The sequence below is a fragment of the Bos javanicus genome, chromosome 28 (assembly GCF_032452875.1).
Source record: "Bos javanicus breed banteng chromosome 28, ARS-OSU_banteng_1.0, whole genome shotgun sequence".
In the NCBI taxonomy this organism is placed as follows: Eukaryota; Metazoa; Chordata; class Mammalia; order Artiodactyla; family Bovidae; genus Bos; species Bos javanicus.
The window spans coordinates 32,582,385-32,609,814 of record NC_083895.1 but is presented as its reverse complement, the minus strand read 5'-3'; the positions used below and the strand labels follow the sequence as shown (position 1 = coordinate 32,609,814).

Genomic DNA, 27,430 nt, shown 5'->3' with positions numbered 1-27,430 from the left:
ACCAGGGGGAGGGTGCCTAAGGTCATTTCATCCATGCCCCTGCCTCCATACATGGCTATGTCTTCTGAGCACAGAAAGTCTGTTCTACAGACCCTATCCACCAATGACACCGAAGTCAGCAGGGGTCTTTGCCACTTTTCCAAACCCCCTCACTGCAGTTCCCTTCTCTACATAGCCCCAGCTATCATTCTAAAAGCTGGATTTGACCCTACCTGAAATCTTTCAATGACCTCCTCCCAGTCTAATAATACAGCCCCAAATCTTGAGCCCCAATCATCATACTTACGTCCCTCAAGACCTTTTATATCCCATCAACCTTTGCCTCTCCGGCCTCCTTTCCTCTGCTTGCCTTTTGGCTGTTGGTTTTGCCTCAAATGCCTCTCCAACCACTCGTCTCCACTAAGTGAACACACTAGGAAGGCTATTTGACTCCGGGGAGAGAGCATTGGGAAATCACAAAGCACAAAGTTCAAGACAGCTCATGTTAAAGTGGGCTTTAATGTTAGAAATGTAAACTGATGACAATAGGGAGCTATTGAAAGTTATTCAGCAGAGTAAAAGTCTGTTTAACGTAGTGGAGGAGGGCTCCTCTAGGAACAGACTGGATTCACCTCTCCTTACTCCCCTCAGCTTTGGGAAGTCAGTCTTCAGAACAGAGGAACAAGGAGAAGGAGCGGGAGGGAGAGGAGAAGGAGAAAAATTATCTGTATCTCTGAACCAAGGAAGATCAGAAGAGTGAGCAGGGCAGGGACATTCTTCTACCTCATCACCTTCTTAACGAAAAAGGGAAATTTAATAGAAATAGCAAAAGGTAAGTTTCTTCAGGTAACATGGACCTCCCCTTGGGAGGGGAGAGAGCAAACTCATATACAGCTGGCCCAGAAGTGGGCAAATGATTCCTTCAGAACACAAGGAGTTTGCAGAAATCAACAGAGAGGCTGAGTCTTCTTGGGGTTTCTCCCTGCATAAAGCTCTTCCTTCCCTGCCCCAGGAGCACCAAGGGGAAGGGAAGGTTCATGCAGTCATCCGGGTTCATCCCATTCCTCAGCCAAGAGAGAGGGAGCTGGAGGACTCCCTGCCTCACCCATTTATTATCACAGCCCCTCTGCCCCAGTTTCCAAAGGCTAGGCCCCATGCCGGGCACTGGGGGCACTCATGACACAGACACACCCTCCAGGAAAGAGGTTCATACTCAGGCATTTAAGGTACTATGTCAACACGAAGTGCTGTAATTGGGGTCCTATTTTCTGAAACCAAAGGTGAGACATGTAGCCCAATTTGTTCAGTACACTCAAGACAGCCACAGGACAGAAAGTTCAAATCAAACCTGGGCTACATTCTGAAGTTCTAACATATGTATACGGAGAGTGAGAAGGCTCAACACATATAACGGGATACTTCCTTATCGCCCTCGATGAAGAGGGCGATATTTTATTCCTACTGTCATCTTTGTTATTATTATTATTCTTTGGCAGACGAGGCCTTTTCCCCTAGAGTCCTTCCTCCGTCACATTCCTGGGGACAGAAAGGAAAATCCTGTTTATTTCCAATCAAGGGAGTTGATTCTAGGGTCGGCCAGAACCAGAGAAACAGGAACTGATTCCTTAAATCTTCCAACTCCATGCATCAGCAGCTGAAAGAAAGACAGGGGCCAGTTAACAAAGTTTTATTCACATTCCTCCCTATCCTTAACTGAATTTCTGTTCGGCCTGGCCTCATTTCTTTCAGGCCCAGCCTCTGAGCAGGTTAAGATGGCTGCTGTAATTAATCACACCCCAGCCCCTAGTTCAGACTCACCACATTCAGATTTCAATTAAAAAAAAAAAAAAAGGCAGAATGTCTGCATACAAAATGCTCTTTGTTGCTGAAGCAGACTCATTTCAGTCTAAAAGGGGTTGGGGAAGTATAGGAGAGAGGGGAGTTTTCCAGGGCCCTCTTGGCAGTTTGTGCACACTAGTGAGGCGACTTGAGGATGATCTATACTTCAGAACACCTCTCTGCTTTCCCATTCTGAACAATTCATTTGTTTCATGTATATTAAATGTCATCATAATGCCTGGCATGAGTATTCATTGCACAGATATTAGTTTATTATTATTTACTAGTATCCTAATTATAATTACTATTATTTAATTCTCAGCACCTCCGATTTCCCTTCTCTTTAGATCTTAAAAGGTTCTGTTGTTGTCTCTCTACTGAAGTGCAAATATCCACCAGGAGCAGAGAAGGGAGCAGGTTTGGGGAAGGGGTGTGGGAAGGAGCTTCTGCTTTTCTTCTGTGATTTCTGCGACCTGCACTTACTACTTTTGTAATTAAAGACAAGATAGGAGGAGACCACCAGGGAAAAAAATAAGAATTTACAAATGAGACTGCTATCTGCTGATGTCTTAGCATTATTTTCACAAATCCTGAAGACAGCAGTGAAAAACAAATCATATTCCCCAATTTGCCTGGAACTTGCCAGACACTCCAGGTCCTTAGCTGAGTGCAAAAGAGAGTCATCCCTGATGTGGTGACAGGGGTTCAGATTCGGAAAGGGAAAGGAATCCTTGACCAGACGACACTCTTCAACTTTATACTGGCCAGTGGGGAAGAAGGGAGCAGGGTCTAAGGCCCAGTGACCCTTCCAGAATCCCAGCTTGGCTTGACGAGTTTCTGCCACTTAGAGGAAAAACCTCTCCCAACTTCAATTAATATATATAGAATTCACCAGAGAAAGACAAATATCATGCGATATTGCTTATATAGGGAATCTTTAGAAAGGATAAAAATGAACTTATTTACAAAACTGAAACAAAGTTACAGATATAGAAAATAAACTTACCGTCACTGGGAGGTAAGGAAGGGGGAGGGAAAAACTGGAAGATTGGGATGGATACATTCACACTACTATATATAAAATTATAACTAATAAGGACCTACTGTATAACACAGGCAATTCTACTCAGCATTCTGTAATGGCCTATATGGGAAAATAATCTTAAAAAGAGTGAACATATGTATTTGCATATGAGATTCACTTTGCTGTATACCTGAAACTGGGCTTCCCTGGCCGCTCAGTGGTAAAGAATCCACCTGTGAATGCAGAAGATGCAGTTTTGATCCCTGGGCCGGGAAGATCCCCTGCAGGAGGAAATGGCAACCCATTCCAATATTCTTGCCTAGGAAATCCCATGGATAGAGGAGCCTGGCAGGTTACAGTCCATAGGGTAGCAAGAGTTGGGACACGTCTAAGCGACTGAACAACAAACACCACCTGAAGGTAACGTGACACTGTAAATCAGTTACACCTCAGTAAAAACAGTTTTTTAAATTATGAGACGTCAGGCATGTCACTTTAAAAAAAGTATATGAACTCAGAAAATTAAGATTCTGATTCAGTAGGTGGTGCCCTAGCATCTCTTATGTTTCTCAGGTACTTCAAGCAGTGAGGACTTGTAATCATCCAAACTCACTGTGGCTTCAGACGTCATCTGCTCCAGCTACTGCTGTGGAAACCACGGCTGGGAGAGTGAAAGGAAACAGCCCAAGGTCACCCAGCCAATGAGCAGCAGACCCCAGGCCAGCGCTGTGATCTGCTGAACAAAATAACACAGAATTCCTCCTAAGTCCCAGTAAGAACAGGATAAAGAGACGGGAGGAGCGCCAGGAAGATGCCATTTCACATCTAATCACTTCTTGTCACGTTGTAACCATTTTCCTCATATGGAGCCCCACGCTGATGGATCAGAAATAACATTTTCAAAGTTATATCTGCAAGGAAATGGCTATTAATGTTCTTCCTCTCCTTTTAGAGTGCTGAGGAATACATATTAATTTTCTCTCTACTTATATTGCCTATTTGCAAATTGTATTCACTACCCAGTGCTCCAATTTGTCCTACCCATGAAGAGATTAGGATGAATAAATGTGTTCCTGGAAAGAAAAGAAAAGAAAGAATTTGTCACTGAGATTTATTTTTATAATTATTTACAGGGATTATTTTAGAATATATGGGGGCAATAATAATAATGTACATGCAAGGGTTCTGGCATAATTTACCAATACTAATTCTGCGTCTCTTCTCACTTCTTTGAAAGGAACCCCAGCTCTCTCTGCAGCTCTGAGCCAGGGGCCAGAGAGGTGGCAGCTACACCTGACCTCACCAGTGCTGAGGGTCAGATGAAGGGCTGGTCATGCCTTAGAGTGGCCAATGCCCTGGCCTAGGAGTCCTGGGTTCAAGACCTAGCTCTGTACCAGCCAGCTGGGAGCCCATGCAGAATCTTTCACTCCTAATAGCCTCAGTTTCCTTAAATGTAAACTAACAAATCTAAGAAACTATTTATTAGTAAAATAAAAATACAAGTTAAGGAGGACTTCCTTGGTGGCTCAGTGGGTAAAGAATTCGCCTGCAATGCAGGAGACCTGGGTTTAATCCCTGGGTTGGGAAGATCCCCTAGAAAAGGGAACGGCTCCCCTCTCCTGTATTCTGGCCTGAAGAATTCCATGGACTGTATAGTCCATAGGGTCACAAAGAGTCAGACACAATTGAGCAACCTGCGCACATCACACACATAAGTAGGTAAGTAGGTACAGCTCCCCAAAATAAGGAGAGAGAATGTCAACAAATTTCCTGAGCACCTACTACATGACAGGCACCAGGAGCAGAACAAGGACCAAGACAAAGACAGTCCTTACTCCCACGAGGTTTACATGAAAGACACAGGCAACAAGCAGATAAATAATGTAATTTCACGTATGTGAAATACATAATTTCAGGTAGCACTGACATCTTCTATAAAGACAAAAGTAGACAATGCAATAAAGAGTGGGGGTGGGGTGCTAATTTGGGGGGACACAAACTGCACAGCTTCAGATGGCTGTGGGGTGTTCTGGGGAGGCTTCTCTAAGGGGATCAACATTGGAGCCGAAGCCTGAATAGTAAGATGGGGCCAGCAATGAGAAGACTTAGTAGAAGGGTTTTCCAGGCAGAGGGAATAGCAAATGCAGAAGCTCTGCATGTTCTCCCAGTGCCGTGTTGTCGTGTTCTCACTTTGCTGTGCTTTCGTGGTGAACCTGGACTCAGGTGCTTCCAAGGGTAGAGTGTCACCCCAACCAGAAAGATGAGTACCCAAGACAGCCGCTGCAGGCTCTGGATGGCTCCTCAGCTTCAGAGCACAGGGGGGCTGAGGCTTCAGGATGCTGCAGCCAGAAGCAGAGACAGGCACAGGCACACAGAGCCCTACAGCCCTGTGGAGCACCTGCAGTCTTCCTGGAGAAGAGAACGCAGAAGGATCACTGACCCTGACAGATGACTACACCAGCACAGACTCTCACAGACACACAAAAGCACACACACACACACACACAGACGTAAGTGCACTCACAAGAGACACACGCCAATGCTGCATTCATGGATTCCAGCTCGTGGCTGCGATCTGAGCCCTGAACCCCAATCTGAGACACACCTTGGTTGCCCATCTACTGCAAACTGGCAGGCAAAGAATACACTGTAGATTTTTGGTACTTATTTGTTTTAGTGTTTTTTTGTTTTTGTTTTTTTCTTTTTGGCCATACTGCATGGCATGCGGGATCTTGGTTCCGCAACCAGGGATCGAATCAGTGCCCCCTGCAGTAGAAGCATGGAGTCCTAACCACTGGACCACCAGGGAATTCCCAAATTATTGGTACTTGAACTCGGAGGGTTTATAGCTTATCCTGAGGTAATGGAAATTCATTCATTCAATTCATTTATTCAAAAATATTTATTGAGTGCTGGCTGTATGCTTGACACTAATGTCGGGACAAGGCAGTACAGAAGATAAAGTTTCTACTCTTGCAGAGCTTACTTTCAGTAGTAGTAGCAGTAGTGTTAGTCACTCAGTTGTGTCCAACTCTTTGCGATCTCATAGACTGTAGCCTGCCAGGCTCCTCTATCCATGGAATTCTCCAGGCAAGAATACTGGAGTGGATTGTCATTCCCTTCTCCAGAGGATCTTCCTGACCCAGGGATTGAACCTGGGGCCTGCTATGTTACAGGCAGATTGTTTACCATTTGAGCTACGGGGAAGACCTAAAGAGGTAGATATAAAAAAGAAAATACAGAATATGTCAGGTGGTGCTAAGTAAGAGAACAATATAGCAGAGAAAAGGGATAACAAGTACCAGGGGTAGGCGATCCAGTGGTTAAGACTTCACGCTTCCACTGCAGGGGGATGGGTTCGATCCCTGGTCAGGGAACTAAGATCCCACATGCCACAAGGTACAACAAAAAAGAAAAGTGTTAGGGGTAGATAGGGTGATCAGAAGGCCCCAGTAAGAAAGTGGTATGTAGGCCAAGACTTGCCGGAAGTAAGGGAGAACCAGGTGGACATCTAGGAGAAAAATGTTCCAGGCAGCCAGAACAGCAAGTGCCAAGTCCCTGCCAAGCAGGCCTTGGCAGGTTTGGGAAACAGCAAACATGTCAGAGTGGCTGAAGTGGAGTGAGCAAGGGCAAAAATAACAGTAAATGAAATCGCAGGGCAGGGTTTAGGGTGGGGATGGGGGACAGATCATCTATCACCTGACAGACTGAAGCTGGGACTTGGCCTTGCTCTCCAAGATGGGGATAAGGAGGCATGAGCGGAGGACCCACATTTTGTAAGTATTGTTCTGGCTACTGTATTTAGAATGGACCAGGGAAGGGAAGGGCAGAAGCAGGGAAATCAAACAGCAGGCTATGGCAAGAATCCAGGAGACAAGAATCCCTAATACATCTTGAAGATGGCATGAACAGAATTTCCTGATGGATATGACATGGAGGGTATGAGAAACACAGGAGTCAAGGGTAAGTCCAAGATTTTGACCTGAGCAACTAGAAGGATGGAGCTGTCACACTGAAATGGATGAGCAAATTAAGGGAAGCAGGGAATCGGGATCACTTGACCTGAGAAGTTTGATACGACTTTGAGACAGACAAGTGGAAATGTCAAGGAGAAAGTTGAGCATATGAAAGTGAAGGAAACAGATCTGTACCAGAGTTAGAAGTTTCAGAGTCCTCAGCTTTTAGATGTCATTTAAAGCCACAAGAGAGGAGAGAGATCTGAAGATTGGGCCCTAGAGTACTAACAGTTAGAAGTCAAGGAAAAGGGGAGGAACCACAGAGAGACTGAGAATGAGCAGCTGGAGGGTAAGGACAAACCAAAAGCAAGTCAGACCCCAGAAGCCAAAGAAAGAAAGTGATCAAAGGGACGGAGTTCCAGCATAATGACCAATTCAGTCAAGGATCACCAGAGGCTGTTGAAAGCATCGGGTAAACAGTAAATTCACATGGTCTCAAAGTATCATTCCACAGATTGCCTATAAATTACAAAGGGAAGAATGTACCTTTACACTGAAGAGATCTGGCAGTCACCACCTACCCAAGAGTTCAAAGTTGGCATCCAGTGAGGAGACAACCTGACGATACAGACCTCTGATGTGATACAAGAGGAAGTACACACCACCCACATGCTGTTCTTGCCAAAATGTTTGGCCAGAATCTACTCATAGGAAGCAGGCAAATTAAAAACTGGAACATTCTTTAAGACAACGGTTCTAACTTGGAGGGTATTATGCTTAGTGAAATAAGTCAGACAGAGAAACACAAATATTGTACCTTATCACTCACCTATGGAATCTAAAAAATAAAACAAACTAGTGAATATTTTTTAAAAAAGAAATAGAGTACAGATATAAAAGAACAAACTAGTGGTTACCAGTGGGGAGAGAGAAGCAGGGAGGTGGGGAAGATCAAGGTAGGGAATTCAGAGGAACAAACAACTATGTATAAAATAAGTGAGCTACAAGGATATATGTATAGCATAGAGAATACAGCCAAATTTTTAATAATTACAAATGGAACATAATCTTTAAATTTGTGAATTACTATATTGTACACTTGAGACTTACTATATTATAAATGAACTATATCTCAATTTTAAAAAGTAAAAAAAAAAAAAAAAAAAGACCTTTGGACTAGACTGTCCAAAATGTCATATCGTGGGGCCAAAAGCGGGGCTGAGTGTTCTAGATTAAAATGCACTAATCTTGGGAGTACAGGGAGTTGTACATGGTTGTACACGGTTGTACATGTACTTGATTGTACATGACAACCAAGAGCAATGCATGATCTTTTACTGGCTATTGGAACTGGGGGGGAAAACTAAAAAGACATCTCAGATAATTGGAAATGCTTTAATTGGAACCTTTTAATGACATAACTGATTATATTAAATTAACATCATTTTTCTCAGGTGTGCTAATTGTACTGAAGTTTCATAAAAGAATGTTCTCTCCTTAAGAGATGTGAGCTGAAGAAATTAAGATAAACATCAAGATGCCTACAGCTTGCATATGATTTGGGATTGGAGGGAAACGTGTGTGTGTGTTCGAGAGAGAGAAAACGATACATGTTACATGGTAACATTAAGAGCTGAAGAGTCTAGGTGAAGGCACTGGGCATTCATCATCCTGTTCTTAAATTTTTCATAAGTTTGCAATTTTTTGGTAAATAAAATATTGGAATAAAAGAAGGAGTGATTAACCTGTCCAGTGCTACTAAAGGTCAAGTAAATTGAGGACAGAGAATTCACCATTGGGTTTAACAACAGGGAGGTCACTGGTGACCTTGCAGACAGGAAGAGAGCAGAAGAAGTAGGCAAAGCCCAAATCATAAAGAGCTAAACAGACCCCACTGTGCACACAACAGGAGAAAAGTGGTCACGTTTGTGCTGGAGGACCACTGGTCTCACAGTAATGGGAAGGACAGATCAGGAGGGGGCGAGCAGGGACAGGAAAATGTCCTCACAGGCTCTGAAAGGACACTCCCACCCCCACAGAGCATGGCGGGGGCCTGATAGGAGAGACTGCAAAAAGTCTGCAGCCCAATTGCCAAGAGTTGATGTCTGTTTGGGAGTCAGGGGTGAGGGAGCCAAGACGGTGCCATTCACCAAAATAATGGGTTGAGAAGGGGCAGAGGGGTCTGATGCATTTAAAAGTCTACAAATTCATAAAGATACAGGCACCCCAATGCTCACAGCAGCATTATTCACAATAGACAAGACATGGAAACAACCGAAATGTCCATCACCAGAGGAGTGGATAAAGAAGATGTGATGTATATACACAATGGAATATTACTCAGCCATGAAAATGAATGAAATGATGCTATTTGCAGCAACATGGATGCAACTAGAGGGTATCATACTAAGTGAAGTAGGTGAGAGAAAGACAAATATCTCATGATATCACTTGTATGTGGAATCTAAAATAGGACACAACTGAACCTATCTATGGAACAGAAACAGACTCACAGACATAGAGAGCAGACCAGCGATTGCCAAGGCGGTGGGGGTTGGGGGGTGGTACAAAAGATTGAGGCTAGCGGATGAAAGCTTTTGCATATAGAATGGAAAAATAACAAGGTCCTACTGTATAAGACAGAGAATATATTCAGTATCATATGATAAATCTGGAAAAGAACATATCAAAAAAGAATGTATTATATATAACTGAATCACTTTACTGTACAGCAGTAATAACAATACTGTATATCAATCATACTTCAATTTTTAAAATAAGATAAAGTCTACACACAGTGTGCCCTCCTCTGAGGAAAGCAGGAGACAGGACATCCTAGAATCAACAGCAGCACAAGACAGTAATGTGAGCGCAGCACACTTGAGGACCTGGCGAGCCACTCCCATTGCACTCCGTGCACCGCCGTCCGAGCCCAGCTCAGAGTGCTGGGGTGTGCTATGGTGTGACAGTGACCTGGCGGTACCTCTGTTGATAAAGTCTCCTCATCCTGGGGAATTCCTCTCCCCAAACCACTTCCAAGGGCTGCTCACCTTGTTGACAAGGATCTCCAATGTTCCAACCCTCGATGACTGCTTTGGGGTCTGAAACATCATTAAAAGGCTCTCCTGTGTGCTTGGCATTGATGCCTGCAACTTGATGTTGTTATGTGCATTGATTTCTGCCACTATCTTCCCAACTAGGTGGTCAGTTCCTTGACTGTAGGGAACCCAGTTATATTTCAAAATACTCTCAGCCTTGCCCAGAAGAGGTGATCTATAAACTGGGAAATAGAGAAGGAGAACAACAGAGGCAAGAAGACGATGAAGGCCAACACTTAACATGCCCCCTAACGGCTCACTGTGCTGACTCCCAGACATGGGGACCACTTCTACCGGTCTGAGTGAAGACTCTAAGAGGCCACTGCTGCCAGCGCCCCCAGCTCCTAAGTCAGAACCTCTGGTAGGAAGCCTCCCAGAAACAGCCCACGGTTCTCTCTCCCAAAGCTGTTTGCAGTAAGTGACTCACCCAATTAAGAGCATCTACATAACAAAGCCTCACCGGGCTGCAGAGGTCATGCAGACTGTGAAGTGCGTCTTTAGTGCGTGCGTAGAAGGTTCACTAATTACCAGTCATTTCCACCCCTCAAGAGCCTGTCAGCCTTTGAGATGCAGGGGATAAAAGAATCCCCAAATTCCCACCCCACACCAATCACTCCTCTGTCTCCAACCCGCCCCTGCATTTCAAACCTGTGACTAATTAAGTACCAGGGATGGGCCTCTGCCCACCTGGCTCTGTGCCTGGAGGAAGGAAGGAGAGGAAAGAGGTTGCCTCTGATGGGGTGCAGGTTTTAGTAAAAGGAAACTGGAAGGGGCAAGGGAGCAAAGAGAGTTCTGACAGCGCTGCCTCCTCTCCGTTAAACAAACAGAACTTGTACTGTTTTACCTCTGTTTATAAAGGTGATAAGGGCTTCCCTCATAGATCAGTTGGTAAAGAATACACCCGCAAGGCAGGAGATTCCGGTTCGATTCCTGGGTCGGGAAGATCCCCTGAAGAAGGGATAGGCTACCCACTCCAGTATTATTCAGCTTCCCTGGTGGTTCAGACGGTAAAGAATCTGCCTGTAATGTGGGAAACCTGGGTTCAATCCCTGGGTTGGGAAGATTCCCTGGAGGAGGACATGGCAACACACTCCTGTATTCTTGCCTGGAGAATCCCCATGGACAGAGGAGCCTGACGGGCTACAGTCCATGGGATCACAAAGAGTCAGACAGAGCTGAGCGACTCAGCACAGCACAGCATAACAGTGGTAAGTGTCTGCGGTAGAAACTACAGTAAGCAGGTAAGAAGAAGCTAACTCACTCATAATTCCACCCCCTAAGGTATTGGTCACATAAACACCTTATAGCCTGCTTTCTAGATGACATGCATTTTAAATTTTTTATTTATTTACTTATTTTTGGCCACAGAGCATGTGGGATCTTAGTTCCCAAACCAGGGATTGAACCCTCACCCCCTGCAGTGGAAGGGTAGAGCCTTAACTGTCCTTAACTGGACAGCCAAGAAGTCCCTAGGTAACATACATTAGCCATGGGTGTGTGTATGCCCCTGCTCTTTCATAAATCAGCTTTTTCCATTTCATGAAATACCTCAAAAGGCTCTCTCAAAATGGGCATGTGAAAAGAAAGCTGTTGGAGATACTGACCTAGGCTACCAGAGAGACGTGTTTGGGCATCAGAGCATAAGAGGAAGCCAGTGCCAGAATTTCTGAAAGCTGAAGGAGGCCACTGGGAGGCAGGAAAGAGCTCTTACCTTTGGAACTCAAGCGACTTCCTCTCTACAAACCTTAGTTTCCTCATCTAGAAGATGAAAATAACACTGCGTGCTTTATAAGATTACTGTGATGATGTAAGGGAAATCATGGTTATGAGTCGGACACGACTGAGCGACTGAACTGAACTGATGCAAGCACTGGATATTTTATCCCTCATTTTAGTAAGGATTCATTTGTGGAGCTTCCCTGGTGGTCCAGTGGTTAAGACTGTGCTTCCAGAAAGGAAGCCATCTGGTTCAGCCCTAGAGGAGCTTAAAATCTAATTGGGAAGTTGAACACACACATACAAAAGATAAACGATATGAATAGCTTATAAAAGATACCATCAATAAGTAGACAATTAAGTGCCAGATGAGTGGCCCAGACAGTACTCCAGGAATTCAGAGGTAAGAAAGAACCCGGGGGATAATAGTAATAACCACTTTGAGCACTTTCTGTGTGCCAGGCACACACATGCATTGTTGCATTTCATTTACCCAGTGACTTAAGAGGTAGGTACCATTATTACATCCATTTTGCACAGGAGGAAACTGAAACCTCAGAGAGGTTAAGAACCCTGCCCCAAGTCACACATCTAGGAAGTGTGGCAGTGTGGAATCAAGCAGTGGACCCGGGGCACCCACCACACTCAAGCACTATGATCTACTCCGATGGAGGTAGGGGAGGGGAAGCCGGATACTACAAAACAGAGCCTCAGAAGCAAAGATGAGACCAAGGAGGGTGTCCTGGTATGAGGGAGAAGATCCCACTCTGGCTGGATGGCCAGTCTGCGTGGGCAGTAGATGCTCTCACAGTAAGAAGGTGGAAGGGGAGGAGCTAAGGCATATGAAACTTTTTTCTTTTTTTTTTTTTTTGGCAGAACACAGGTCACCCAGGAGGGCTTGAGGCAACAGAAGGTCTGATTAAAGCAGTTTTGGGGAAGTGGGCCTGAGAGGAGACACTTCAGGAGGCTACTAGATGAAGGTGAGGCGGACTGAAGCAGAAGCACCTAGGGGCGGGGGACCAGCATTCTCCCTAGAAAGGCCTTGTCCCTCAACTTTTTCATTTTCATGACATTTTGAGCCAATCTACATCGGTTTCCATAGCCTCCAGCCTCCTTTTGGCATGTTTACTGACTTATTTCACACTTCAGTTCTGCAAGAGATAGCTCATTCATTCATTCCAGAAGTGCTTGTGAAGCCCCCATGTCAAAGGGAAAATCAATCTGCAAAACTTGGTGGCTAGTTAGAAAGGGAAAGAGGCTGAAGATGCTGCTGATGATCCAGCAAAACTAATCCTCACCAGACTCCCCAATTTCCCCACCTCTCAAGCCTGGTGGAGGACAAGTCTCTGCACATCAGCCAGCTCCTCAGGCCACTGCTTCCACTTCTCACCCCCACACCCCACCATCCTTGCTGAAAAGGCCAGTCCCCCACCAGCAAATGGCAAAAAGGCTCCCTTTTCTTCTGAAGAAGCAGGGCAGGGAAACTGAAGACATGGCAAGGCCTTTGACTCTACAAGCAAAACTTGGGAGAATGTGGCAGAAGAGCCCCGTGGTAGAAAGAAGGCTCAGTAGAAAAGTTGGGGACAGTGAAAGAAAAAGCTCTGAAGATGTGTTAATGTAGCCAATATTTACTGAATATTGTTGATGTATACGGCAGACTCTGCAGAGAACACAAGTAGGGTGACATCATTTGTGCTTTTAAATAATAAAGGTAAGGGAGAAGAAACGGAAAAAGTAAAGTCAGAAATAGAAACAGAAGAAGAAGAAACACTGAGCCCTGAGACATGAAGCATCCTGGCCAAAGTCAGGGATTGGGGAAAGGATGGAGGGAAAACCTCCTAACAAGCCATGGTTTTTCCAGTAGTCACGTATGGATACGAAAACTGGACCATAAAGAAGGCTGACCACCAAAGAATTGATGCTTTTGAACTGTGGTGTTGGGAGAAGACTCTTGAGAGTCCCTTGGACTGCAAGGAGATCACACCAGTCAATCCTAAAGGAAATCAATCCTGAATATTTATCGGAAGGACTGATGCTGAAGTTGAAGCTCCACTAACTTTGGCCACCTGATGCAAAGAGCCAACTCATTAGAAAAGACTGATGCTGGGAAAGATTGAAGGTAGGAGGAGAAGGGGACGACAGAGGATGAGGTGGTTGGAGGGCATCACCGACTCAATGGACATGAGTTTGAGCAAGCTGCAGGACATGGTGAAGGACAGGAAAGCCTGGCATGCTGCAGTCCATGGGGTCAAAAAAAGTCGGAGACAACTGAGTGGCTGAACAACAACACCTTCTATGAGTCTACCCTGTACTCAAACACAAGACCTCAAATGTTTCAGGCCACCACTTGCCCAAGGAAACGTAGCCCAGAGGTGTTCCCATGCCACTGGGCCATTGACTGCATTCCACAAACATCTTTTGAGCGCTGAAGTGCTAGGCACTTAGGCTACTGAACTCTGCTGAGAAGAATGAGAGTTGATTGTCACCTAAGGTGGTTGATTTGATAGTATCTCTGATGCCTTAGAAACTTTAATCAAACTCACTGAGTGCCACTGAGGCTTGTGGGGAGAGAAAACTAGAAGTGAAGGGGAGAAATTCTGCACATTCTCAAACCAGAAGGGGATAATCATTTTATTCTCACTGGGCTTTGGTAAGAGGTAAATAATGAAACACTGTGAGGCTCCATAGGACAGGGTAGAAGACCAAGCAGGCATCTCATAAAATCATTTGAACATTATGTTTTCTCACTCAATTCTGGCCTGACTGGCTCTCATTACTGAACTTACCAGTTTTCTGTTGAAATTGTTGCCTGGCGAGGTTGTAGACATTCAGTCAGACTGCTTAGTGTTGGGGTCCTCACCAGTATCACCCGAGGAGCCCATGGGCACCTCTAAGAAGTAATCACCGTCATGGGGATTTAAGTTGGTGCAGCCACTATGAAAAAAAGAGTGTGGAGATTCCTCAAAAAACTAAAAATAGAACTTCATATGCCCCAGAAATCCCACTCTGGACATATATCTGGACTAAACAATAATTTAAAAAGACAGCCCTTGCAGCAAGGCCATTGGTGCTGCTGCCGCCCTGGTGTTTTTGAATCAGGAGAGTCGGGTCTGGGTTGGGGGGTGGGGGGAGGGGAGGGTCAACGGGCGGTCTCTGAGTCCTGGTCCAGTCACTACGGATTGTTTTTTCTTTGGCTGTGAGCTCTCGGGCCACACCTGCTCTTTCAGCTTCAAGGCAGAAGAGGATGGTACAGAGCTCCTGCTGGCTTTGACCATGCTCTGCCTCACTGAGAGAATAATGTGGTAGAAGCCATAGTGCAGAACCATGACCACGAGGAGATCAAAGTCCCTGTGGCCAACCTCAAGTCGTCCTGCCAACCTATGTTCAGTGTGGATGACTTCCAGCTCCAACCACCCATAACCTTCTGCCTGATGTCAGGTTCTGGCCCCATGTGGATCACTGGGCGGCACCAGACTGTCACTACAAGCAATGATCTTCCTAAGGAAGAGAGCAAAGAGAAGGGGAGTGAGGAGGAGGCAGCTGAGTTATGCCCCATCCTGCCTGCTGTGAAGCAGAGGGGCAGGCTCTAACCCTCTCTGGTGAGCTAGCTGCCGGCCACATGCACCACACACCACATTCCTGTACAAGTTTCAAGAATTGTGTGACTTCTCCATTGAAGAGGATGGCTGGTGGTGGGGTGGGGTGGGGTGGGTGCGGCCTTGGTCTGGTGCTAGAAGACAGGGGGTCCCATTCTCCATAGGGCCTTGGTATTCTAATCATGTACCTCACCCGGGCTTCCCTTTTCTCCAGGAATGGGAGGAACTCTGAACTTCTAGCATCTCTCTCTTCACTTGCCTATGAGGTCAGAGGTCAGCATCTAAAGCTCAGGACTACACATTTTTAACATTTGTTACATTTTTGGATAAAGGTTGAAATAAAGTGCGGAGTTTTTTTTGCAAAAAACAAAACAAACAAAAACACACATGTTTCTAGGCTCACAGCAGCACTAGTCACAATAGCCAAAGCATTGAAAAAACCAAAATATCCATCACAGGATAGATGAATAAAGAAGATTTCATAAATATTATACATACACACACACACACACACACACACACAATGGAATACTACTTGGCCATAAAAAAGAATGGAATTAAATCATTTGCAGCAACATAGGTACAACTAGAGATTATCATACTAAGTAAAGTCAGGGAGAGAAAAACAAATATTATATGATGTCACTTAGATATGGAATCTAAAATATGACATAAATGAATTTATCTATGAAACAATCACAAAAATAAGAGAATAGACTTGGTTGCCAAGGAGGAGGAGGGGAGGGACAGGGATGGACTGGAAGTTTGGGATTAGTAGATACAAACTGTTACATTCAAAATGGATAAACAAGATCCTACTGTACAGCACAAGGAACTATAGCCAATCTCCTGGGATAAACCAAAATGGAAAAAGAATATTTTAAAAAGTAATGTATGTATGTGAATAACTGAGTGATTTAGCTGTACAGCAGAAATTAACACACCATTGTAAACCAACTATACTTCAATTTAAAAAAGATGGAAAGAGAGAAAAGAAGTAGTCACCATCAGATCTGTTTAGAAGTCATCCAAGAGCGAGGCTAGGGCAAACCAACATATATTATTGATTGTGAGTGATATAAACTGGCTCTAGCTAATTTAAGCAAGAAAAGAAACCTATCAAAAGGATATCAGGAAGCTTAGAAAATCAGTAAAAGGTCTAGAGACTCGGACTTGGGAAATGGTAGAGACGGGCTCAGAAACGGAGGATGTCACTGATCATACTACTACAACAGTCTGATTAGACACTGCCTGAGCAGCCGCCACTATCACAGTGGACACAGCAGCAACTGGCCAGTTGCTTCACTGCCTCCCTAAATGGTTAATGCCATTGCATTGGGTTCAGTGCTGCTTCTGAGGAGGGTTTATAACCCACCCTAAAACTTCCGCTCACCTCTTGAGGAGCCTCAGCTGCCAGGGACAGGGAGGAGGATGCGACCACTTCAGCTTCTGTAGTTGGAAACAGGTCCTTTATTCCAACAAGCAGGAAGCAGGATTCAGATGCTAGGCATAAAAAGGAGATAACACTAAGGGTGAGGGGTGTGACCAAACTTCACTCCCAAGTGACTGTGGAAACCCATACTTCAAGAACCTTTGAAGGCAAGTGTCTAACAGGCTTCTCAAACTGTTCTGGCCCACTGTGTGACATTCCAACGGTGGTACTGCTGTGCTGTGCTAAGTCGCTTCAGTCATGTCGCGTCTGACTCTTCGCAACCCCAAGGACTATAGCCCGCCAGGCTCCTCCGTTCACGGGACTCTCCAGGCAAGAATACTGGAGTGGGCTGTTGTGCCCTCCTCCAGAGGATCTTCCCAACCCAGGGATTGAACCCACATCTCTGAAGTCTCCTGCATTGGCAGACAGGTTCTTTACCACCAGTCCCACCTGGGAAGCCCCCAGTGGTGGTAACACCAAATGGAAATAAGGTTAGTCAGATGGGACAGGTAAATGATATGCCTGGCTGCAAATATTTTTTTTTTTAATTTCATTGACTTAAACAAATAGTGATTTTATTTTTCTAATGTAACAAAAGTTTTTTGGAACCAGGTGATTCCTAGAAATTGTTGTGTCCCAGAGACATCAGGATTAAGTCTCTCTCTGCTAGTCTCTTAGACTTTTCCTCATGGTCAAAGATGGCTGCTATGGTTCTGGATATTGTATCCAAGCCCATGGAAGGAAGAAAGGAGAAAGAAAGGAAAGGGAAGGGTCACAACAACTGCATCATTTCCTTTGATCAAGAAAACAATGTTTTCCAAAGCTCCCCCTCCTACTTTGCCACTGCCTTACTTTTACTTGTGCGTCATTTGCCCAGACTGCGTCACATGACCATCCCTGGCTATAAGAATCATCAGACAAAATGGAAACAAGATTGTCATGATTGGCTCCCACCAATTTTGCACCACTGCCTAGCCCAGGCACACTGCTACAATGTTAAACTGAGGAAGAAGGAAGGAGGTGGATATTAGATAACTTAACTAAATTCTGGTATCAGATTTGGGCATTTTAGGATCAGAAGTTGGACACATGAGCACAGAGAACAAGGGCCTTCCAGGAATAGAGGACAGAGGAGCTGAAAAACACAGAGCATGCAGAGAGAACATTAGACTTGACTGGGGTGTAGACAGCTATACTTTTGATAATCTATCCTACAGAAGTAAAATAATGGATTTCAAGGATATAGACACAAAAAATATATTAGAGGAAAATTCTGTTAACAACCTACATGACCATCAGCAGGGAAGTGGCTGATTAAGTGAGGTATATCCACTCTGTGGAATACAGGGGGTCCTTGACTTCAATAGTTTGACTTAAGATTTTTTTCAACTTTACAGTGGTATGAAAGTGACAGGCAAACAGTAGAAACTATACTTTGAATTTTCTGTTTTGATTTTTTCCCGGGCTACTGATATGCACTATGATAGCTTCCTGATGCTGAATAGCAGCAGTGAGCTGCCACTCCCAGTCAGCCCCACGATCACAACGGGAAACACCTGATACAACTGTTCTGTACCTGTACAACCTTTCTTTCTTTCCACTTTCAGTACAGAATTCAATAAATTACATGAGATGCTCAACACTCTATTATAAAATAGACCTGTATTAGGTGATTTTGCCCAACTGTAGACTTATGAAAGTCTTCTGAGCATGTTTAAGGTAGGCTAGGCTGAACTATGTTGATAGATTGTAGTTGGTAATCTACCAACTACTAGGTTGGTAGATTAAGATACATTAAATGCATTTTCAACTGGATGATATGTTCAACTTTACCAGCTGAACTACCCGGAAAGCTAGGATGGGTTTATCAGCTAACTCCATCATAAGTCAAAGATTTGTACTATGCAGCTAAAAAAAGGAATAAATTAGCTCTCTATCTATAGACTCATTTTTTACTGAGAAAGAATGAACAAATTGCAGACAACTCTAGTATAATCATTTTTGTATAAACAAGCAATAACATAAGAGCCCCATACATTTGAGTGTAATTTATATAAGCGTGCTGAGCATGGTGCAGGGACAGAAGTTACACCCCAGGCTGTTAACACTGCATATCTCAGGAGACAGAGTGGGAAATGGAGAGGAGACGGGTGAGATCATGTTTTTCTTTACGTATCTTTGAGAGCTTTGCTGGTTGAAGTGAACATAGATTTCGTTTATAACTTTGAAATGCAACTTAATCAAAGCTGTTTAAAAGAAGTTTAGAACTAAATTACAAAGTGTCAAGTGTTACATGTGGACAGTGGAGAGTCACTGAAGATTTGGGGGCAAAGGAATGATGGGAGCAAGAAAATTAAGCTGGTAGGATGATGTATAATACATTAGGGGCAAGAGAGGCCAAGGATACACAGAATTAGAAGGTTTGTGCTGTAGCAGCTCAGCCAGAAGATAATAATGGACTAATAATACAGGGCTAATAACACATAGCAATAATATGTGAAATGAGAAAAAGAAGGAGCCCAGGCTACAGCCTTAGGACATACATGCATGGAGGGTGGGAGCAGCAGTGATGGGGGAGGAATGTCTCCATTAAACTGTGTCACCCAACACATCATGAACTTTGAAAACCAAAATAAATAACTAGAAAACCATACATATTGGTATATTTTCTTCCCCAACCTCCTTGATCATTGACTTGTTTATATTTACAATATAAAGACTCAGAATAGTCATTATTTTTCCATAAGTTTGTGCTATCTCCATTATTAAACTGAAAAAACACCCTGAGATATGAGACAACAAAGAATGCTTACTGGTAACCCCCAAAAGTGAAGTGAATCCCCAAAGTTATCGTTCATTCAGCACAGCTGATGGTACAAATTAGTGCCTTTTTCTTCATTCATTTCTTGAAAGGACAGCTCCAGTCCCTGCCCTGTCAAGTTACCATCCAGTGAAGAGGAGAGCCTCTCATCAGAAAATCCCATGTGGTAAGTGCAGTGAGCCAGGTGAAGAGGAGGGCAGAAGTTCACTCTAGATGGAAGAGAAAGCCTTAGCAAGGTCCTGAGGTGAGATGCTGTATGGCACCTCTGAGTAACCAAAATGCAGCCACGGGTGGCAAAAACTCAGAATAAGGGGCAGTAGGAGACAGGAGAAACCTAGTCTGCCTTTTAAAACAATTTTTAAAGATCACTCTGGCTGCTGAAGAGCTAGAAGAGAAACAAGCAGGGGAGCTCAAAGGTCCAGTTTCCCCATCAGACTGGGAGCTGTCCAGGAGTTGAGCTGAGCCCACTTTATTTATTCCTTTCTCCTCCTCTGGGTGGGCCCCTCCTGCTCAGCAAGGCCTCAGATGCAGGTGGATGCAGTTAACAACACAGCACACACTCCCCCACAAGGTAACTAAGCCCAGCAAGATTCCTCTAGGGTGATGAGTTGAGTTGCTGGGGGTCTGATGGAAAGAAGGGATGAGGATACAGATGAGATGCCCCGAGGCAAGGCCAATTTCTTCTCTCCATGCCTCAATTTCTTTATCTATAAAACAGGCCATTCATGGTACTTACCTCAGAGTTAATGTTAATTAGTGTCCGACAGAAAACAAACGTTCTAACAGAGTTAGCTTTTGTTTTTAACATTCCTGAAAGACAGATGGGACCCTATGGGCACGAAAATGTTTTCCCTGCTGTCTGAGGTATGACTGGTTTCAGATACCAGAGAATGTTCGAGAACCCCTTACCCAGTCAGGTCTTGGGACTACCAAAAGACCAAAGTTTGACAAAGTTTTACCTGAGAGTTTGGGCCAGGGTATGTGCTTGTAGTCCTTTGATTTAAAAATGCTTAGATACAACCTTAGGCAGGGGAAAGGACCTGTCCACTGTCCTGTGAGTCTCGGGTTGTGCGCCAAGGCGCTGGATCGCGCCGCGACAACCGCTGCCCAGCCGGCGGGGGTGGACCCGGGCGAGCCGGGGGCGGGCCGGCGACGCGGAGGGGTGGGACCGGCACTGCAGCCCGCGGCCCCGCCCCCGGCGGAAGTGCTGCTGGGCCCGCCCCGCCCACCGGAGGCTGATTCCCCTCGCCCTTCCCCCGACCCGCTCTGCCCAGCGCAGTTCGGCTCCTAGGGCGTGTAGGGCCGGGGCCCCACCACCAGTCCGAAGAGGAGGCCCCCGGGGCTGTGTATCTGGCTGTCCCGGGTGGTACGTTCTGTCCCTCTCACTCCCCCGCCCTCCCTTCCATTCCTGCGTTACCGGCGCGGCCGCAGGCGCCGCGGGGAACCGCACAGGTAAAGACCCGGCTAGCGAGGGCTCAGGTGTGGGTCCCTCCCAGGCTGGACGGGCAGGGGAGAGCTGACAGCACGTGCCCAGCTTTTTTTTTTTTTTTTTTTAATCAGAGTGATTGTATTGATTGTGGGGCTCGGGGAGGGCGGACGCAGACCCCAGGAGCCCTACACAGCACCGGGGTGACAGAGGGGGCGGGACTGAAGCCCCCAGAGCTTGGGGGCCGTATCATTCGTGTCCCCGCGTCCTGCGCAGGCTCTGTTGTGTCTCAGAAGTGATGAGCTGGTTGGGTGGGGGCGGGTCGAGGCCGCGGCACAGGACGGTTATTCCCCCACCCGCTCCCCGAGGTGACTGGGGTCTGACAGTCGCCCCGCTCGGGCGCGCAGTCTCAGGTTTGCGGAATGAAAATCAATAAAAACTGAAGCAATGGCAACGAACATGAAACACTTTGGTTGTTATTATTTGCGTTTGTTAAAAGTATTTTTTTGAAACTTGCTTCTTGGAAAAGGTGGCTAGGATCAGAGCCTCGGAGACGGACTCAAAATGCCCCCTGGGCTCCCGGCAGGGGGAGGGATCCCAAGCCGGGCAAACTTCCCCGAGCTGCTGTGAGGGATCCAGCGGCGGTGGGGGAGCCCCCCAGGGCGCTGGGCTTCCGGATACGGCTTTCCTCTGCGCCTCATTGTCCGCACTTTAGGGCGATGGTGTGCACCCCCCATCCATTCGCTTCGCCCCGGTTCACCACCCCCACGCCCCGGGGGCCGCGCCTCCTCCCCTCCCCTGAGCTCTCCCCGGCGCTTTAAATAATGATATTTGCATGCAGGGAGCGATTCATAAATATGTCAGGGCCGGTGAAATATAGGCAACATTTCAAACTTTCTATTTAAAAAACATGAATTATGGCCGCGGAAAATGTGTTCCCATTTAAAGGCGATACGAAGTATTTGGTGTCTCGTCCCCGGGCCCATCCATCACGCAGACAATAAAGAGAGTTTTTCGCCCTGACACCCGCGATTTATGGGCGCCCTTCTCTGCCCTCATCACTCACCCGCCGCGGCCGGCCGGGCGACAGGCCCCGCGGAGAGACCGGCGGCCGCCCCCTCTCCCCCCGCGCGCGCAGTTTGCGCCCTCGTCAGCCCCCCAAGACTACCTCTCCCCAGGGGAAGCGCTGCTCTGGGAGGTCCACAGTTGATGGTCTGGGCAGCCAAGTGGGCAGCCCAGTGGGAGACAGAACCACACTCATCCTCTCATCTCCGCGCAAGCCTATCTCAAGGCTGGGATGAGCGGGCAGACGAGCGGCCTTGCGGGCTGGCTCTGCCTCCGGGCCTCGCCCGCCAACCGCGGCAGCGCGGGGAGAAGTTTGCAATGCAGGCAGCAGGAGGTTATTTACGTGCGGTTTCGAGGTGAGGGGAAAGCGCTGGGCAGGGGACTATCCAGGGGGGCTCATTCTGCCCGGGAGAAGGCGAGTTGGTCCCAAGCTTTCTTGAGCCCCGCTGGGCGGACGCTTGTGGGCAAAGCTTTCGGCAACTTTTACAAAGTCGCCTTCTCCCTGGTGCGATTCCCATAAACGCATCCTGAGCGTCCGCGGCACCTTGGAAACTATTTCTTTCGGGGCAGGGCCCGAGAAGTTGGCGAGAAATAAGGAAAGGGAGGCGCCTTCCTTCGCGTTTCGCCGGGGACCAAGCTTGGCCACCAGGTACCCTCTTTGCCCACCTCCCCACTTTGCGCTCGGACACACCCCTAAAGCGCGCTGTCGTCTCAAAGCGACCACCAAATCTCTGCTGCAAACTTGCTTTGAAGAAAGTTCGAGCTCCGTCTGCCGTGGAATTTGCTTTCCATTTTCGCCCCGGGCGGACTCGGCCCCGGCGGGTTTCCGAAGCACCGGCAGAAGGTGGGGGCTGCCGGGCACTGCCCACCGGGAGAGACTGCTAAGGCCGAGGGCGCTGATAGTCCAGCCTCCCTCGGAGGCCAGACCTGCAGCCTTCTGGGCACGAGGAGCCACCTCGCGTCCTGAGCTGGGCGGATGGGGCGTCTCCACACCCGGGAACCGGGAGCCGTTTCCTGCTGGATGCCTGAGAGCTGGATTTATTCTGATACACGCAGCGCACCCGCAGCCAGAGAAATTACGTCGATTCTAAAAATGACAAGGTTGAATTTATTAGATTAAGATTCATCTGTAAGTGCAGGGTGATGAAAATTATACAAACAGCTCCAAGTCCAGTGTGAACTGCAGGATTGCTTCCGGCTTCAAGGGCATGTAACATAACATCTGAATATTTAGATATGTAGAGGGATATAAAATAGTATTAAATTCTCGGTGTGTGCACATATAGTTGAATTGGGAAAATTCTGGAGCAAGTGTCATTTTACAGCCTCTGCTTGGGTGTAATCTGGGCTCGAGATAGCGCTTACGTCCAAATAACCACCCAGTGAATATATTCTACAGACAGAGCGAGTTCCGCATCGTCGAGGTGTGCCGCGGTATGTGTACCTCTTTATTTAAATATCTGCGGCGTGGCAGAAGTGATATAAATACATTTTTAAAAAGCAGGCGCGCAGATAATTGAGCCACTGCACGGATACAATATTTCTAGGTAAGGAAATAAATATTACTACTAGGTTGGCTGTGGAAAGTGTGCACAAATGGGGGGGGGGGCTTTCGGAAACGCGTGGTAGGGGCCACAGGTTCTGCAGCTACGGGCGCTCAGCAAGCTGAGGTGGGCTCTATTGGGATACCCGCTGCCTCGGACCTTGGGGCGACTACTGGGAGAGTCTCCGCCGGAACAGGCAACAATGCCGCACCTTGGGGGTTCTCCCAGATAACGCGTGAAGATTCCGAAGCACTGAAGCCAGCACTCCCGGTACCAGGGCCTCAGGTCCTGCGGGCAGCTCCTCCCCCTCGGACACTTCAAGCACACCTTAATTCTGGCTCCACCAGGCTCGAACAGTGCGCATTTAGGCCTATCGGTTTGGAGTAAAAGCGAAGAATAGGGCGAGTCTCGTTTGGTTCCGAAGCACCTCAAAACTCGAAGTCAGAGGCCAAACGGAAGAAGGCCAAGATTTCACACCCTTATGGAATCCAAGCCGCGCCCGGCCCTTGAAAGGCCAGCTGAGGCTATAGAAGCAGTTATCTGGGCGTATTTACTTATGAAATGTTAGGCACCCCCTCACATACTCAGTACAGAGGCCCAGATGCCCCATAGGTCTCCCCTGCATGTTTGCAAAGCCCAAGCAACGCCACCAGCTAGGTCAGAGACATTGCAGCTGTTAAATTCCAACACCAAATGCTAATTCCAGAATAGGGAGCTTGCCACCCTCCACCCATCTCACCACCTGGTCTTTTTTTTTTTTTTTCCTCACCCCTCCAAATACACCCAACCCTTAAACAGGCGCAGAGCTTCTGACAATCCCTGCTTGAGGAGAAATTAGAAGGACTTGGTACTGAATTCCTGGGAATTGCACACACTCCTGAGGCAACCCTGCCGCAGAGAAGTAACCCGGGCCCTGAGAATGCCCTGCTTCAGAGAGTGTGGTTGCGCTGAAGTGGTATATACCGTATACTGAGAGGAGGGAGAGAGAACAGGAGACATTCCCTGGCTAGTAGAACAAGTACAAATGAAGAGGGGGAAAGGAAGAAAAGGCTGAGAGCCAAGAAAGAGGCAAAAGAGGAAACAAAAAAGACAAGGGGGTGGGGGAAGAATCAGAGGAGGTGAGCCAAGAAGAGTGCAGGCCTTGGTGAGGCCCAGGGACCAGGCCAGGCGCTGGCAACGGCAAGCCTGGTACCTCCCTGGCCCCAGAGGAGGCTAGTGCCGCCGAGGACCGTCCCCCACCAGCCCAGCGAATCTCGGCTCGGCTCCCAGTCCGGAGGGGCGGGCCTGGGTCCAGTGGCCTCCGCGCGCCCTTTCTCTCCCCACTCCCGGGGGACCACGAGGCGGGGCGGGACGGGGAACAGGGGGTGCCCCAAGGGGCGCGCGCCAGTCCAGGACTGTTTGGACGCTCTGGGCCAGGCTTTCCAGCTCGCCGGGCCTGACCTGTCAGGCGGATTATCTTCGAGGGAGATTAATAGGGGAGGCGGGCTGCAATAATAATCGTTTTGTTTGATGTGACAACTCTGATAGGCGTTGATTTACTTACAAACTGATAGGCTTTTAATTGAGCGCCTCCGCCGAGCCCGAGATGAAAGGGAAGCGGCGGTGAAAGGCGGCCCGCCTGCCCTCCGGCCTCAATACTGATTAGCCATCTCGACAGTGAATAGTTCAAGGCATTTTCAAACTTTTTTCCTCAGCTCTCTCTCTTTCCTTCTCCTCCCACCCCCTCCTCAAATATCTGCCAAGCCCACTCCTTTTTTAGAGAAAACAAATCATTTCCATTGTGTGCAAATAAAATCCACAGGACATCCACGCCAATCGCCGCTGGGGGTTGGAGGCATTAGGCCCAGCGCGGAGTCATTAATAACTCCCCTTACCCCCACGGCCTCACGGCCTTCGGGCATTTGACCTCCCCTTGGAGGTGCGCAGGTTCGGCTGCTGCAGCCTCCCGAAAACCCTGGGAGTGCAGACCCCCAGGCGCCCCCGTGCGCTCGGACCTTCGGAGTTCGATTTTTCGAAGAGCGAATGCGCGAAGACCAAGACCCGCGCGCGCGCGCTGCATCTTGCAGGCCTGAGAGCATGTGCGACCACACCGTGGCACGCCTATTCCAAGGGACACAGGGGCCACTCTCTGGTTCCCCCAGCTGCCGGGGGTAAAAAGAAAGCTGCTGGAATTCCAGGAGAGGGAAAGGACTGAGTCTGGAGACGGCTGGCTGGAGAGCTGGGGGGAGGGGGGAAGGGAGGTTCCCCCGCGGTCACCTCACCTCCATCTCTGGACGCCGCCCCCAGCATTCTGTGTCCGGGCCTCGCCGAGAGGCTGCGGCGACACGGGGCCCATGGCTGGGCTCGCGGGGCTGGGAGATCTGGGCGACATTTCGACAACCACTAACCCAGTGACTCAGACACTAACAGAGCAGCAGGATACAGGCACCCTCAAAAGCTCCTCTCTGCAGACACAGAACCGTCCGGTTGTCAGAAACCGGCACCTGGGACTCGCTCCCCAAAGGTTATTTCAGACAGCCTTCACAACTTCGCGTGTGGCCGCGCCACAGTCTCATGGACTCACCTTCCTCCGTTGTCGCACCGGCAGACACTCCAAAGCCCCTTGAACGGAGGTGTGTTCTTACACCTAAACACATACACCGACAAACTCCTTTTATACACACCGCCTCACTCCCCGCTTCTCCCAAGTATCTTTAGTCAAGTTACCATCTCATGAAGTTTACCAATCTAAAGAATCAAGGGATAAAATTAAAACGCATAAAAAGAATGCCTACGAGAAATTCTAAAACTCACCCCTAGAAAGTTCTCGGTACCTGTGCGGAGTGGGAGACAGAGACAGAAATGAGGGAGGGAGGGATGGGGTGGTGAGAGTGGAGACCGCGAGCACGCCAAGGGCAGGTCCCAGACCCGACTTCGGCGCCGACGGGGCACCGACCGGGTGAGCGAGGGTGGAAACCGGGTCTCAAGGCCCGGCCCCCGCCCCCGCCCCCCCGCGCGGGTACAGACTGGCTCCCGGCTCCCCAGCGCTCCCAGCCCCACCATTTATCAAAGGACTTGACAACAAAAGAAGAGCCGGGGCGGAAAGGGGGGGTGGGGAGGGGAGAGTCAAAGTCTTCCAAGTCCTTCCGAGGAAAGGGATGTACCCTTCTCTCGCCCCCTTCCAGTTTCTGCGAGTTTCTGGAGGTCACCCCACCCCCTCGAATTCGCTCCGGACGCTACCAAAGCCCTGAAAACTCACACAGAGGCACAGGCATTCACACACACTTCTGCACTCAGATCCAGGTACACGGAGGCACGCAGAGCGCCTCCCCTCTGCCTTCCCAACAGCCCGAGTGACGGTGCAAATCGAGGGGAACGCGGCGGTCCCGCTCCGCTTCCCTGGAAGAGCCGGTTGTTCCCACAGGCAGCCGCCGCATCCCCCTCCCCACCCCACCCACCCTCTCTGTCTTGATTCTTCCCTCTGCTCTCCCCGCGCTGGTCAGTCCTGGCTCGGCATTTCAATAAATTCGAGCGAGCAGCCCAGAGTAACCCTGGCTACCAAGACTGCGGGGATGACAGGGGTGAGGGAGGGCTGGAGAGGGGGCCTGATTGAGCCTGGAACGTATCTGCCCCAAACACACACGCCAGGCCTCTTCTTCGCAGCCTCTCAGCCCTAGCCACGATGGGGGACGGGTGTCAAAGAACTGAGGTGGGGGTACCCCACCTCTGACCTCCAGAACTCAAGGCTACGTTGGTAATGTGGCTCTTAGAAAGAAGCCTCCGAGTTTGGAGTCAGGGCACTAGGGAGGAGGGAGAGAGGGCCAGCTGGCAGCCTGACGACTGCACTCAACGTACCCCGAAGGGACTACCATGGCTTGGGGGGTAAAAAAATCTCCCGTGTTGGACGTCGCCACCGCCTGTCTCGGATACCGAGAGCACTCGGGACTCTGCGCGT

At 48.0% G+C, this 27,430-nt stretch overlaps 1 protein-coding gene, 1 long non-coding RNA gene and 1 pseudogene across 4 annotated transcripts; 2 read left to right on the top strand and 1 right to left on the bottom strand.

The window, feature by feature from the left end:
• Positions 1-479: 479 nt before the first annotated feature.
• Positions 480-26,726, bottom strand: LOC133240650 (uncharacterized). Of its 3 annotated transcripts, none has more exons than XM_061405848.1 (9): positions 26,290-26,726; positions 22,056-23,039; positions 16,602-16,711; positions 14,399-14,546; positions 9,849-10,078; positions 5,829-6,052; positions 3,456-5,251; positions 3,033-3,075; positions 480-1,633 (listed from the first exon to the last, which is right to left on the bottom strand). In XM_061405848.1, exons 1-2 carry the CDS (start codon positions 26,536-26,538, stop codon positions 22,335-22,337), a joined length of 954 nt encoding a protein of 317 aa, XP_061261832.1. In that variant the 5' UTR covers positions 26,539-26,726; the 3' UTR covers positions 480-1,633; positions 3,033-3,075; positions 3,456-5,251; positions 5,829-6,052; positions 9,849-10,078; positions 14,399-14,546; positions 16,602-16,711; positions 22,056-22,334. The 3 variants fall into 3 exon arrangements, with proteins under 3 accessions (XP_061261832.1, XP_061261833.1, XP_061261831.1); XM_061405849.1 differs by lacking the exon at positions 9,849-10,078 and having other exon boundaries at positions 3,456-3,575; positions 5,033-5,251; XM_061405847.1 differs by lacking the exon at positions 9,849-10,078.
• Positions 727-3,498, top strand: LOC133240656 (uncharacterized). Its single transcript, XR_009734287.1, has 3 exons — positions 727-811; positions 3,166-3,262; positions 3,416-3,498. It is a non-coding gene; the product is annotated as an uncharacterized LOC133240656 (long non-coding RNA).
• On the top strand, positions 12,280-15,202 carry LOC133240260 (nucleoplasmin-3-like; annotated as a pseudogene).
• Positions 26,727-27,430: the final 704 nt, after the last annotated feature.

What these genes read in the sequence shown, in the direction of transcription:
- LOC133240650 (XM_061405848.1), bottom strand. Translation starts at nt 26,538, where the DNA reads ATGGTGGGGCTGGGAGCGCTGGGGAGCCGGGAGCCAGTCTGTACCCGC. An exon ending in GTACCGAGAACTTTCTAGGG is followed by an intron (nt 23,040 to 26,289) that starts GTGAGTTTTAGA and finishes TGTCATTTTTAG; the next exon opens with AATCGACGTAATTTCTCTGG.